Raw genomic sequence first — 15,905 nt, forward strand, 5'->3', positions numbered from 1 at the left:
GTGCATAAAAAACAAATAAAACAAATTTGCATTTGACTCGATTATTTACAGGATTAGATTGTATACAGTGAAATGAAATCGAATACTGTATATAATCGGGTCCGCGCTGTATTACAAAAAAATCTTGAAATATTGATTTTTTTTAGGGATTGTGAGATTTAGTACTACTCTAATTAGTATTTAAATGTATTCTTATTCTTTTTCTAGATATGTGTGTTTGTTTCCCAGATATTGCGCGGTACAAAAAAATACAAAATATTTCCAAATTAAAACTTTGGTAGAATTTTGAATCCCAGAGACCCAGGTTCAATTTATATTTCAATTTGAAAGTGTTTATTTTTATATAGAGTACTACCCGAGTACTGACCCGGAAAACTTCGTCCCGCCCAAAATTTTATTTTTCGTAATCACATTCACGTTTTTTACTAAGCGCACGTTCGTAGGTCCAATCGCAGAACTGTTCATTGATTGATTTTTCAATCTACCCTTTAAAATATCTTTTACTTTAAAATTCCTAGTACTTCTACCATATCAGATTATCTTCAGACACAATTCTCGTCCAAGATGCTTCAACCACTTGCAAATAACATGTTTCTCCGTTACATGGAATAAATGTTTGATACAGAAAATATAATAGAATAATAGAATCATTTATTTAGATAGAAGACGTTATAGGAGTACGTTTAATCACATAAAAAAAAATCAATGGTTCAAATATGTGTATTATTTTTACGGGACCCCCTCTCCATTTCATTCACGATTCACCATAGAAACATTTCGTGCAGGAAGTCAGAAAGACAGAAAGACAGACACACATCTTTTTTTTAATATATATATATATATATATATATATATATATATATATATATATATATATATAGATATATATATATATATATATATATATATATATATATATATATATAGATAGCATTCATAATTTTATTTCCTACTTTCTCTCCCTCTTCACTTTCAGTTCTAATGCTTCCTGATTCCTACTCTTATTCTACTTTTATTTTCAGATGTTATGGCTTTTCAGATTGAAATTACGAAGTTACTGAAGTTGGAATTTGCTTAGACTGAATATGTTATCATTCGACATCAGATCTATAAGGAAAGCTTTTTCATGTATTTATAACTTGCTTCTGGATGACGTCGGGAAGACTAGGTATCGATCGGACTCGATTAAATACGATTATGATACGATTATTCGATTATGAAGCGATTATATACAATTTTAGACCCGATTATATTAGGTTGATTCCTTTCAATTCCCACCGAACACACAGTAGAACCTACCTGGTCACTTGTTTTTGTTTAGCCACCTTTAAGTTGTTCCACCACAAGATCAAGATCGTTTTCGCACAATATTGTCGTATGTGACCCATTTCTCACCCCCAGTCACTATCTGTTCAAAAAATGGGATAATTTCATTCCGTTTAGCCAAGGCTTCGCAGATTGAAATTCGATTGAAATTATGACATTTTTGATGACGGGTATGCCTGTGCGAGATGCATCTTCAACATCAAACTATTCTGGACGGAATCGACGAAATCAAAATTTCACCTAATAAGCAGTGGTACCACATTTTAATCTGTACCGGAAGGGTAAAAATCATTTTCATCTGTACTTTATTTTACAAAAATCTGTACCATCGAACATTTTAGTAAGTAAATGTAAAATTGCATGCGCCAGCCCCGAATCATGAGTGCGTTTGATGGTGCTTATGCATAGTATCTCTAAATTTAGATTGCATACTATCATTCAATATCATTTTCGATCAGCCACCTCGATGTTCGATCAAATCTTTTAATGGTCAAATTGCGTTCATCGTGTCGTTACTGAGCCGAGCCTTGGGTGTTGGACCATAAAAACTGAATCATTCCCTTAATCGCTAGATCTGCTGCTATCCTTAAAAATTATTTGTCTTCGCCATCTATTTTTCTGATAGTTTCGTCTGTTGCCATCCCAACATAAATATTCTTGCCCGTTTTCAAATGATCTTCCCATTCAGTAGCATTTAACATTGAAACAACGTAAGATTCCTTGCAGATATTTGAAAGAATGATTATATAAAAATCATTCAACTCTTCATGTAGTATCGTGAATTCCGATTTTTAAGCCTTTTTTTGTAAAGGTGACATTTTACAGTAAATTTTTTGTTATTGTTTTTTGTTTGTTCCGTTTAGTTATAAGTTACAGGGAACATTTTACAGTTTTTCTTTCTTTATTAAAGAGATTTTCAGCCAAAGGCTGGTTCATCTCTAGGCAGTTTTTCTTTGATAAACGTGAAAATGCAATAATGCTGATACTGTAAATGGTATTTTTGGTGCCGATACTGTAACAACTTATTATCGGTGTTGCCACAAATACAGATTCATCTGGAAGGGAACAGATTTTTTCGATTTTTTTAGTTAGAGATTCTGTATTTTTGTACAAAAGTTCAGATAGATACAGGTTTTCTTGAGTAATAAATTAATAACACGTGGAGTTGGTAAGACTGGTGAGGGAGATATTTTATTCCGATTATTGGACCCTCAAAGGCTCTGCAATGTTGAAATCGAAAAACATTCCCAATCCAACAAGCATGAAAAAGTACTGCAAGCGTTTTCAGGTTTTCATGATGGGGAAATGAATACGGTGCCTAAACATGCAATTGCTCCATAAGTGAATCTCTACTAGACAAAAATCGTTTGCTTCAAAAGAAACGACAGTTCGCTCGCATTTGAATATTCATACTATGCCTGACTCCTCGGCAACTGTCGAATGATTTTTTTTTCAATTTAGCGACGGCCAAATTGAATTTTTTAAGATCATGGAATACGCAGTTTTATAATGACAGAGGAATTAAAGATGTCTTCCAGATTTCAGATCAATCAGTCAGCAGGAACGAGAATTTTCCATAAATGTTGTACAACTCTACAAACACTCAAACATACATACAAGCAGGACAAGCTGAATGAAACTATTAAAAAGTAACTGTTTATTTGGGAATTGCGGCCATTTCGGATTCGGATTTTTCATAAATAACTGTATTCTACTAGTGAAGCCCTTTCACAGCGCTACAAACAAAGATACAAAGTTACAAAGTTACAAAGTTACAAAGTCACAAACAGACAAACGAGTCAAGCTAGATAAAACCGTTTAATGAATAAGTGCAAATCATAATTATATTACGTTTACCAAGAGAATTTTTTTTTATGATTCGATTATCCGGAGTGAAATAAAAATCAATACTCCGGATAGTCGAGTCCGACCGGTAATAGGAAAATAATAAAAAAGAAATAAAAAAAATTATTAAAAATTTATTAGATATTTTCGTCCTGTGCAATTCTCTAAATTTCTTCGATAAAATCACAAATAACGAAAAACATATTCGAACATATTCAGCCATTCCATGTCAAATCGATATAGTAATTCTCAGATTTTCGTAAAAAGTGGTAGTTTCGTTCTTTATCGCAAACTATTAGACCCGTATTTTTTTATTTTTTTGTTAGAGTGCCCCTTTTTCATTTTAGGGTGATCCGAAATATCAACTTTTTCCCCTTTTTTCCAAAAATGTCATTTTTCAAAAATCCATAACTTGTGAACTACTGAACCGAATTAGACGGTCGACATATCAAATTAAAGCTAATTAGCTTGTGATTCTTGGAAAAATGCTACGTTTGCAAAAATTTCAGGTTTTGTTTTTTTTTTCACTTAAGTTACTTGGTTTTGTCATTATTGATTGTATTTTTTTTTATAGTTTTCATAGTCTGGATCGAGGGCGCTATATTTTTTATATTTTTTATCTCATAACATATTTCGAAAAAACCAGGGAGGCGTTTTTCTTCGTTTTTGAGTTATGATTTTTCAAAGTTACCCGATGGTCCAGAAAATAATTTTTCTCTTTTTTCACAAAAATGGCTTTTTTCAAAAATTTATTACTTTTGAACGACTGGACCGATTTACATGATCGACATATCAAATGAAAGCGCACTAGCTAGTCTTTTTTGAATAAAATAACATACTTGCCAATTAATTGGGTTATAGTCACATACATCCAGTCTAATCGCATACAAATATTGAACGAAAACTGAGAACATGTTAACTTTGAAAAATCATATCTTAAAAACGAAAAATAACACCTCTCTGGTATTCGGATATATTATATGAAAAAACTTTCAGCGTGTGAAAAAGCTTTCAGCTTTCAGAAAAAAAATATAAAAACTATGGCACCCTTGGTCCCGAAACGATGTAAGCTATAAAATACAAAAATAATCAATAATTACGAAAACAAAATCCATTTTTATTCAGAGTCTAATATTTTTTCAAACAAGATTATCTCATTGGCTTTAATTTGATATGTCGTTTATCTGAATCGGTCCAGTAGATCAATAGTTATGATTTTTGTAGAGGAAAAAATGGGAAAAAAATATTTTTCGGACCATCGGTTAAATTTTAAAAAACATAACTCAAAAACAAAAAAAAAACGCCTCCCTGGTTTCGAGATATGTTATATGGAAAATCTTCTGAAAAATTCAATTTTTCCGCATTTTTTGGCAAAAATGATTTGTTTTCAAAAAATTTATAACTTTCGAACCACTGTACCAATTCAGATGTTCGATATATTAAATTGAAGCCTATCAGCTGGTCTTTTTTGGAAAAAATATTACATTTGCAGAAAATTTTAATTGTATTTTCGTTATTATTGATTGTATATGTTTTTCATAGTTTTCATGGTCTCGGGACCAAAGGCGCTATATTTTTTCATATTTTTTTCTGGAAAGCAGAAGATTTCCCATATAACATATGGCGAAACCAGGGAGGCGTTTTTTTTTTGTTTTTGAGTTATGATTTTTAAAATTTAACCGATGGTCCGAAAAATAATTTTTTTCCCATTTTTTCCACTACAAAAAATCATAACTATTGATCTACTGGACCGATTCAGATGATCGGCATATCAAATTAAAGCCACAAATTACACTCTGAATAAAAATGGATTTTGTTTTCGTAATTATTGATTATATTTGTTTTTTAAAGCTAACATCGTTTCGGGACCAAGGGCGCCATAGTTGTTTCTATATTTTTTCCTGAAAGCTGAGGATTTTTTACATAATATATACGAATACCAGAGAGGTGTTATTTTTCGTTTTTAAGATATGATTTTTCACAATTAACATGTTTTCAATTTTCGTTCAATAAATGTCTGCGACTAGACTGGATGTATGTTACTAATATCCAATTAATTGGCAAGTATGTTATGTAGTCGTACCATATTACTATTCGAGTTAGGATGTAATTGAATAGTCCACAAAATAAAACGGTCGGAAATATAAGAGAAGTTCATACCCGCTCAGCTTTTGAAACGTGCAGACGTATTTTTTCGATTGCGCTTATCTCAAGTGAAGTACCCACCGTTGAAAATTTCAATATTATACTGTGCCGCGTCGCGTGATAAGTGTTCCGCGATGAGGCGAGAAAACACATTCAAAATTGATTATTCGCAAATCGCCGTGAAGCCGTCAGTCGAGAAACTTTTTGGTTTCTGCCGTTCGGTTCTCGGGTTGAAGAGGGAAGAAATCAAAAGACTTCAGTGCCATAGAGGTGATGCATGTGCGTTCGTTAAGGTCAGTGACCTGACACTCGCCCAAAAAATCGTTGACGAACATGACGGGAAACATGAAGTGGAAAATGAGGGAAAAAAACAGAAACTCCGTATCACATTGGTAGACGGTAGTGTTGAAGTGCGTGTTCACGATCTCCCCGAAGATGTGCCGGAAAAAAATGTCGTCAATTTTCTAACCCAATACGGAGAAGTATTCTCGATTCGCGAGGTGTCGTGGGGCGAGAACACCGAAGCCGAAGGCATACCACTCGGTATCTGGTCTGCCCGTATGCTAGTGAAACGTAACATTGACTCTTGGGTCACCATCGACGGAGAGCAAGCGTTCGTGGTATACAAGGGACAGCTTCAATCTTGCCGCCACTGCAAGGAACAAGCGCACACTGGCATATCATGTGCCCAGAACAAAAAGCTACTGTTTCAAAAGAGCTACGCGAACGTAACGAAGCAGACTATTAGGTCCACCACCGGTCAACAACCCAGAAAATCAGCTGGTGCGAGACCACCAAATACGAAGGTAGTCGGTCATAAGTCCACCGTGCCCCCACTGTCATCACAGACAGTTTTTCCAGAACTGCCGAGTGTTTCGAGCCAGCTTGAACCCCCAGGTTCGAAATCAAATCAAAACAGCCAATCCGAGATCGCTCCCGGCACGAAAACGAACCCAAGCAGTCAGCCGGTAGCTCAAATACAACGCACTAAGTCCTCAACGTCTTTACTAGCACCACCACAAGCCGTCGTGGCCGTAGACGATTTCTTCAGAAAACCAGCGCTGCGTTCGCAGAGCAAGAGCAGCAATGGTAACGAAACTGACGACTCTACCACATCTATGAGTAGCAGACAAAACCGAGGACGACCAGCTGGAAAGAAATCCCGCCGAGATGACACCGACGACGATAGGAGTGAGGTAACAATAATTTAAATGGCCCTCACATCGTACAACATCTCGTCCATCAACATCGCTACCATCACAAACCCCACGAAACTAAACGCGCTACGAAACTTCGTCAATAGTCAAAGCCTCGACATCGTGTGTTTGCAAGAAGTAGAGAACGAACAGCTCTCCTTACCCGGCTACATCGTTGTCTTCAATGTAGACCACTCGAGAAGGGGAACAGCTATCGCTCTGAAGGAGCACATACAAGTCACTCACGTCGAGAGAAGCCTGGACAGCCGGCTGATTGCGCTGCGAGTGCAAGACACCACGATCTGTAATATATACGCTCCCTCCGGATCTTCGCAACGCGCCGCTCGGGAGAATTTCTTCCACGAAACGCTTCCCTACTATCTTCGTCATCACACCACGAATGTAATCTTGGCAGGCGACTTTAATTGTGTGCTTCGAACATGCGATTCAAGCAGCCCGAATACGAGTACCGCTCTCAAAGCTGCTGTCCAACAACTACAGCTGCTTGATGTATGGGAGAAACTGTGTCCGCGTGATAATGGCTTCACGTACGTCTGTCGCAACGCTCAGTCGCGCCTGGATCGCATATATGTGAGCAGCGGTCTGCGCGATCATTTGCGAGTAGCACATGCCCATGTATGTTCATTCACTGATCACAAAGCGCTGACACTTCGAATATGCCTTCCCCATCTTGGACCAGAGCATGGACGTGGTTTTTGGTCCTTAAGACCATATCTTCTGACCGACGAGAACGTTGCAGAATTCCAGCACCAGTGGCAGTTCTGGACCCGGCAACGCAGGAATTATGGCTCTTGGATTGAATGGTGGATCGCGTTCGCCAAACCAAAAATCAAACAATTTTCCAAATGGAAGTCTCGAGCCGTCTTCGATGATTTCCACAGAGAACATCAGTTCCTCTACAGTGAGCTGCGGCAAGCGTACGATGGGTACTACCAGCACCCAGAAATGTTGACCACTATCAACCGACTTAAAGGCGAAATGCTAGCGCTTCAACGGAGATTCTCTCACACCTTCATGAGGATAAACGAAACGCACGTGGCGGGAGAACCTATATCGATATTTCAGTTGGGGGAAAGACCCATCCATCAAATGGGGATCAACACTAGGGTAGGAGCCTGCCCGTTGGTCTCAAATGTTCCTATCTCACGCCTCCACGAAGATCATATGACGACATTTTTAGATCGGGCGTGAACTGGAAACACACACCTGGTCTTGGCTCCGAGAACGGGTGTCGAAAGTGGCTAAGTGAGGGGGTGCGAGCGAGTCAGAGCGCTATATCTCTCCCGGGGAAGGCCTCCCGGGTCATGGAGGCCTTGCCAACCCGCTGTCTCCCGGGCAAAGGAGATACACCCAGAAAATGGAGCTACGTTCACGAAGAATACTCAGAATGCGATCGCCCGAGGAGGGTCCCCGAACTGGAGCTGGTCCTGGAACGGGCGTAAGAGCGAGCGGCCAGCGGCTGGAGGGCGAGGTGCAAGAGCGGGCCACCAGCCGGGTTCAACCCGAAGAGCTACCGCCACACGGAAACAGCAGCCATCGACATCACCGAAGAAACACTGCGCCTACGAGGCGTGTTGTGACTGCCAGACGGCAGTCGTCCACACTCGTGGGTACCACTAGGCGCCGGATCATGTGGACACACGAAATGAACGAATTCGTGATCCGCGCCTATTACATCTGCACTGCTTTGGAGACGGACATGAGCGGTCGCCCTCGCATACTAACAATGTTCGAGGAAGCGTATCCAGAGTTCGTCGGGAGGCTTGATCAGAACGCGATGAATGCGAGGCGTAGAGCGATAGTACGCAACAACATGCTCTCCCAAACGCAAATCGACGAGATCAAGCAGCAGGTGCAGAGAGAAATAAGCTCATGTTAAAAATGTTTGTTATGTTATGTTATGTTATGTTTAAAAATGTTAAATGTATGTGGAATGGCTGTATTTCAATATAAATTAAACCAATACAGGTTCTCAAAATTCTGAAAATTATCCAAATTTGGAAATATAAGATTTTTTATGTACCGCGCAACACTGTTAAAATTCTGAAAAACATCACAAAAATCTAAAAAAAGACGTAGGAACGTACGAGACATAGGAAATTTATGTTGTGAAGTTTCTATTGACGTAGGATTACGTCTATCGGAGACATATAGGGGTACAAATTGAAAATCGAAAATCGAGCACATCGTGAAAATTGTCCAATTTCAAACGCTCAGTCATTTTATGATGGATTGATGAAATTTCTGCGTCAATCGATTTCGGCACTCCATAACATTTTTTTATATTGAATAAAATAATATATGTTATGAAACTAACTATCGAACAATTGGAAAATCTCAACCCTTATCTTAACGGAAATACCCACTTCTGATTGGTCGAAATTGACGACACATGCGGCGGGACAACAGAGACATCAAAACTAACAGAGACATTAAAGCCAAGGTGCCTGGGGGAAATTGACATTGTGATTATATGCAAGTCGGAGGCATTTTTATATTGCAAGTAAGGTGAGTAATACGATTAATTCTAGCACATAAAATTTAAATTTGGAACCTTAATGTTGATTGCTTCGTGAAATGTCATATCAATGACCGATAAATTGAAAATTATGTTCAATATTGGTAGTTATTTTATATTACATTGGTGAGTTTTTTTCTTTATTTCATCCATATATAACACAGAAGGTATCTCGTCTAGGATCACAGAGATTCATCATATCTCGTTCCACGTCGGTATCTTTCATCTGATACGCATCATCCAACGATTGTTTACCATCCTCTTGTCATCATCCCTCGGTAAACACTGCCCACAAACCAAACAAAACGGCCCTTTTCAGGGCCACCAAATCATTATCAAAGAGTTTAACGATGTAATTCTTCAAACATATCCAAAATCAACAGATAGCCTAACGGAATCCTACGTCAACTATGCGGTCGTGTCTCGGACACAACCCTCCTGTGATTTTTTTTTTAATATTTCAAATATTTTTTTTAAATTTTCAATACTAAATTAATTTTTTGAGTAAGATTTTTTAACACTGCATTTAACATGTTGAGAATTTCATAAATTCTTCAACAACTTGGTCGGGCACTATATTTTGAACAGACATCTGGATTTAGAGTATCGATTTTTTGAAAAAAAAAAAAAGTTGAATATTTCTACAGACGCCCTTATAAAAAAAACCCAGTCGTATTTGAAATTGGTCATATGATAATGAAAATTGTGATTTTAGGTAGCTTCCATCATATGTACCAAGTTTCAAAAAAAATCTAAGAGGGTCGAGTCAAAATTTGCTTTTTTCGGCTAATTTTGCGTGGAATTGCTCTATGTCGGTATGAAATGGTACCTCGATAATTACGACGATAAATTTGTACCAGGAAATCCTGGAAGATCGTTGACGAAAGCCATGAACTATACTATGAATAATACGTCTGTTCACTGATTTATCTAAAAATGATTTATCTCTAATCGAAAAATTCGGTGTAGAAGTTACATTCCCAATAAATAAACAAAAATATCAAAGAAAAGCCATTAGTTATAATTTGCAGTTCCAGACTCAGGTCAAAATTGAATTAAAATCCTGTAACGATTTTCTGAGAGAAAAATTAAATATCAATGACTGATAAATATTAATGTACATCTGATTGTGTATCATCACATTCGGAATAATCGAAGCTCTCTTCCATGAACCAATGATATTAGTTTCAGTTAAACAAGCATCCCCAAGAACTACTTCGCCCTTCCTGATGAACTTGTTTCTCTTTGTGCTCAGTCTGCATAATTTTACCCGGCGCTAAACTGAAAGAATATCAAAGCTCGTAAGTTACAACCGCAATTCCGCCGGCTGAACAATTCTTCTGCTCAAACGAACTACCGAACCACCTCCATCTCTCTACTACCCGCAGGTCTTCCCATCTGCTCATCCTTCAACCGATTTTATTATCTCAAAGTGCTTCCCAGTTTTTCACTGCACTTTATGAGCCACAGTCACTGATTCTGCTCGAACTCTTGTGACTCTATCTCTCGCACCCGGTCCTGGTCGTGTAGTGCCCAACAGGAGAAGAAAAAAAATGAACTACAAGAAACGCCCGAACCCGGCATGGTGAAGTTTGAAGATTTTTATTACATCCATAGTTTCCGTGTTTCAACATTTTATATGCTTTTTTTCTTCTTCCACCGTTAGTTGCTTCGCTGTAACCAAGCTCTCCGACTTGTTCGAAAACTTTGCTCCACTTCTGTCGCACTCGAAACAAAGAAAAATGAGATGATGAAAAGTCTGCGGCCCCCCGCTTCTTGCCGTTCCGAGACGGAAATAAGTTGGCCACTAGTCGATAGCGGCAATTTATGGCGGGTGTGAAAATTTATCATTTGAACGTGACATTCGGTGGTGGCACGAAGGCGCCCACTGATAGTCCCATGCAGTTCAATTCAATTAACACAAGTGTCCTTTTTTTCTTGCAAACTCTCATAAAAATGAAATCTGCTCGCAAAAAAAGCGCCTCGACATAACGTCTCGATTTATTCCAGCGAAAGTCACAGAACAACAACGACGAAAAATTCTGTTATAACCATAAAACATTCCCGATTCCCAAGCCCCGAACCGCAATTTTCTTTGATCATATTTAACAGTCAAACACTTTTGCTCCCACCAGAAATCACTCTTTGACGAGGTGGAGTTTGTTGGAAAGTGCAATTTGCCAACTTTTTCACATCCACTTACAGCGCGAAATTACTCAGCCAAACAATTTCTGTTCTGCAAACTGTGTTGGAGCGAGAGAAAGGATGGGTCGGATAGATAAAACTCCGCTCACTGTGCTGCGGTTTCGGTTGTCTTTTTCCACCATCTCTCCTCTCGGAAGGCAAGATCCGTATCCATGGCAAGGACTGCGATACTCTTGACTTGGTTGTGGCTATGGCAGAATGCAGTGGCCTCGGTATATGCCCCAGTGCACACAATTCTCGAGAGGACTCGACAGTTGGGGCGCTGACGATGACGATCATGATGATGATGACGATGGTGATAAGGATGCTGTTGTAGATTTGACCATTACAGAATACGATTTATGAATCTGTGTCTGCTGCAACCGCCATCGTTCTGCTTGTTTGAAAACACAGCCAAGTGGTGTCACTAATTCGGAAAAAAAAAATGCATACCGCAACCCGATTCGATTGGGCATAACCATTGGGTAATAAAACGTGACGATTTGTTATCAGCAGTGCTTCACTGATAACGATTCTCATCAACACCAACACTTGAACGAGAAAAACTCGATATTTGTCGATAGTGAGTCATCCAATTCGCACTTGCAACAGAATTCTTTTTTCTGGCGAATTCTAGTGACTAAACGATGCTTGGTTTTCCGCATAGATTCAAACACAGGAAGTACTTACCCAACCGATTATGTTGAAACAGAACAGCGTGTACTTGATGGCAGCGATTTGGTTCGCCAGTTTGGCAAGACTCTCGCCTTTTCCTTCACCCCGAGCCATTGTAGTGTGTCACAACAATAACTCGATTTAACTCTTTTTTTCTCTGTTTTTCCAACGGAAATTTGTTAGTTTTTCACCACACACACACACACACACAGTATTCGGGAAAAATGCGTTTCAGATCACCGCTTAAATCGATTCAATCCCCGGAATATCACTCACTGTCACTGCGTTTCAACGGAGCGCGAAATACTTCAGTCCAGACGAGTATCGAATTCGGCGCGTAATGAGTTACTGAATGATAAGAGCCGCCACTAGCTAATCGTGGTGCGCGAAAGCTTTCGCCCCGAAGATAACCTGTCGTTAGAGCTGTTGGGGGACACAACCACGAATAGGTGAACCCGATAAGAACCTCCAACCGAGTGTGGAACGATGATGCGACCGCATTATTTTCGGATTTCGTCAGTTTGCGCCTCTGGCCGCGGCACGCACGTGTGTTATTTGCTCGCGCACCTGCGCGTGTGTTGGAACGCAAACATTACAACTGATAAGAGCCGAGAGATAAGCCGGACGCGGAGTGGTTTGGGTGTGTTTGGGGAATAGTTGGATAAAAGGTCTCCACATCGGTTGGGTGCAATTTTGTATACGAGGTTTTATTCGAGTGGCCTACATAGCTTCTTGCGAAGCAAACAAAGATCGCTGGAATCAGGGTTGTGTCAAAGAATAAGAGTTATCCATTAGTTTGTCAATAGCTGGCTTTAGTGATCGATATCTCGCGTAATATCGATCATACAATTTCAAGTATAGGCCATTTCACACAAAAATTTTTTTTTGCTGTTTGTTGTTTGTTCAATTCAGTTGTGAGTTACAGGGTGTTAACAATGAAGGTCAACAAAGAGAAAATTCGGTACATTTTACAATTATTCTTCTATAAATGTGAAAATGCAAACCAGGCCGGTGAAATTGGGAATGACGTTTACAGTGTCGATATAGCAACAGGAAAATACGTGCAATTTAATTTTTTTTTCTAATTCTTTTTTTTATCGCAATACACTAAATTAAGATCTCTACTATCAATCAATCAATCAATGGAACGTTTGAATTTATCGATTTACCAGCAACCTCCAGAAATGGCCAACAGAAGAGGTGTTCCATCAGGACAACGCAAGGCCACACAATTCAGAGAGCTTGATTGGGATGTTTTAATGCATCCACCATATAGTCCGGACCTGGCATCAAGCGTTTATCACCTTTTTTCGCATTGCAAAATTTCCAGGATGTTAAGGGAATTGGGTTCAAGAGAAGATTGTAAAAAATCTATTGCTAGAGTTTTTCGTCAATAAGGACCAAGACATCTATGATAGAGACATTATAAACCATTAGAATGTCAACAAATTTTACAACAAAACGGTGCATATTTAACCCAAATCGGACAATCCGAAGCATATTAAAAATAGTTTTAAATATCACCCAAAAATAATGGACTACTTTTTCGCCATCCTAATATTTATACTACGCACTCAAGGAACCAGCGGTTTTGTTTTTTGTGAATATTGCATAAATGTTACAAAAATAATTAACTAAAATGCAACTTACGGAAGAATAGTTGAAATGAATAAAAAATATTGAACTTGGACATAAAAAAAACTGCAAACATAATAGTATCAACATGTGAATTTACAATGCACTCGACACGATCGTGCGACGTGTTTAGGGTATGTTCGCATTGGTCTGTCAGACCGAGAAATCAATAATTCGTTCATTTCTCAGAAAATATCAACACTACGACTTTGCGATTCTCTCTAGCTTCGTTATTAGTTGTTCGTCATCGTTTAGCGTATCGCAAGTGTAGGTACAAAGGGGACGTGTGTCACTTTTTCAACACTTTCGGTCCGACACACCGACGCGAGTATAGGAGTAACTTTTTTGGACAAGTGCCTTTTTTCATATTCTAGAATATTGTTGAATGAAATGTATAAATTAATGATAGTGGCATGGAATATTTATTGAATATAATGCATAAGATCATGACCGGACTATTATTATTTGATTCCAGTCCCTTTTGTAATTAGATTGAACGGATCCATATATGAACTATTCGTCGATATATTCGTCGTTAGATTCATACGTTCAAAAGCAAAATATGTTTGACTTTCGTATAGTTATTCGCTAAGTATAATGGTCATACATATACACAATTGTGAAAGAATTTCACTTGTGGAAGAATTTTAAACAGTAAACTATAAACTAATTGGTGGCTTATGGTAATTTTTAACAGTTACAATTTCGGGGATATTTTTTTTATAATGGACAATATCGACAAGAAAACAGAAGTTCCTGGAAATCCATTTATATCATCTTTTTATGTCCCATCTAAAAAAAGTATTAGTTCTTAGTTTACCAAGAATACAGAGACAAAGAATATTAGAAATATGCAAACCCGAACCTTATCATCTGGTAATTATCTAGAAGGTCGTTATACATTCTTGTCTTTAATAAGAGATCCGAAAAACACGCAACAACTGCGTGAAATGTAAAAATATGTTTGTTTCGCATGCAGTTATGCTATGTTCTGATTCTCACTCCAATGAAACCACAATCGATTAATACGTTTTTATGTTATTTTAATGCTCTTTATACTTCCATGAATTATATTCAGTTGCTTACTTTTAATCATTAACAGTGAAAAATTCGAATTTCGCTATTGTGTTGGAGTATCAAAAATTACTCTGCTCTGAGGAGGCTGAATTAGATTAATAGTCAATAGACATAATAAAGACGAAGAAAACATATTTTTTGGAGTTTTTTCATTCAATCATACCCTCTTCGTCAAAGAAATGCCAATAAAGCCTGAAAAATACACATAGGCAACATTACAGAGAAGTTCAATTTTCGGTCTGTGACACCGTGCGCGAGTATACGTGTTATGATTTTGCACGTGAGTACAGGAGGGTTAAAAAGATTATTAAGACGCTGGTAGTTGTACATATGAGTGCCCTCTACAAGCTGGCGAAACATTTATCTCGGAAACTATACGGCTAATACGATACGTAATAATGTATTCTATATTGTGTAGGCGTAGCGCTTTTTTTTCTAAGTTCAAAAAAGTGTTATAATGACGACTAATGATCTTTGTTTTCAATTTTTCATCTTCATCGCATAAGCATAATGACCTAGAGTGATAAAAATATTTTGAGTGTGCGAGGGGGTGTGCTCCCTGCTTTAGTGATTCCGAAGCCAGTGAAATTTTCTATAATTTTTAACTAAATCATCAAAATGATTGATTATAAATCTGTCCAGTGATGTATTAAACGAAGCCATTCTTGTGCTTTGTATGTGATCGTGTAAACGCTATTGTTGTCGTTGTGTTCTCGATCGTCGGGTGCTCGGTTTAGTGTTGTTATGGTCTCTTTTCGACGCGTGTATGCAATATTACGGCGAGCATCTTGCTTATCTTTTTTCTGATATGGCATGAGAACGTATGAGTGTTCGTTTTTCCTGTACGAGTGGGCAGTTGTAAAGTCGTTGTGACTGTATCACACCGAAAGAATCGTCGACAGGGATGGACTGAGCGGGTAGCGGTTTTTTGCGTCTATTCTCTCATACAGAGCTGTCTGTATGCAGCGATTGTGCGGTGTTGTTGTGTGGGTTAGCTATGTGCAGTGGCATGCAGTGGCGTCAGCTATGTTTTATTTCTTTCATACACATATATTTATTTCATACATATATCTATCTATATATTAATCTATATATCTATATATTCTGCCATGCAAATGGAACACAAATTTTTGTATTACTCGAGAACTGAAACACTCCTCCCGTCTCTCTGAGGGAGGAGGGGGGCTGCCATACATTTCTGCATAATTCAAGAATTAATCAAGCAAACGGAACTAAAATTGGCATGTGGAGTTTTTATGGGGAAGAAACATTTCTGAGGTGGT

At 38.2% G+C, this 15,905-nt stretch overlaps 1 protein-coding gene across 1 annotated transcript in view; it reads right to left on the reverse strand.

Moving 5' to 3' along the window:
- LOC129769989 (tetraspanin-2A) overlaps positions 1-12,363 on the reverse strand; it is a 197,661-nt gene extending 185,298 nt beyond the window's left edge. The window contains exon 1 of the mRNA XM_055772544.1: positions 11,926-12,363. Coding sequence (XP_055628519.1) covers positions 11,926-12,024 — 99 coding nt within the window. The 5' untranslated portion in view covers positions 12,025-12,363. The remainder of the gene's footprint in view (positions 1-11,925) is intronic.
- Positions 12,364-15,905: the final 3,542 nt, after the last annotated feature.

Source organism: Toxorhynchites rutilus, chromosome 2, assembly GCF_029784135.1.
Source record: "Toxorhynchites rutilus septentrionalis strain SRP chromosome 2, ASM2978413v1, whole genome shotgun sequence".
Taxonomy (NCBI): Eukaryota; Metazoa; Arthropoda; class Insecta; order Diptera; family Culicidae; genus Toxorhynchites; species Toxorhynchites rutilus.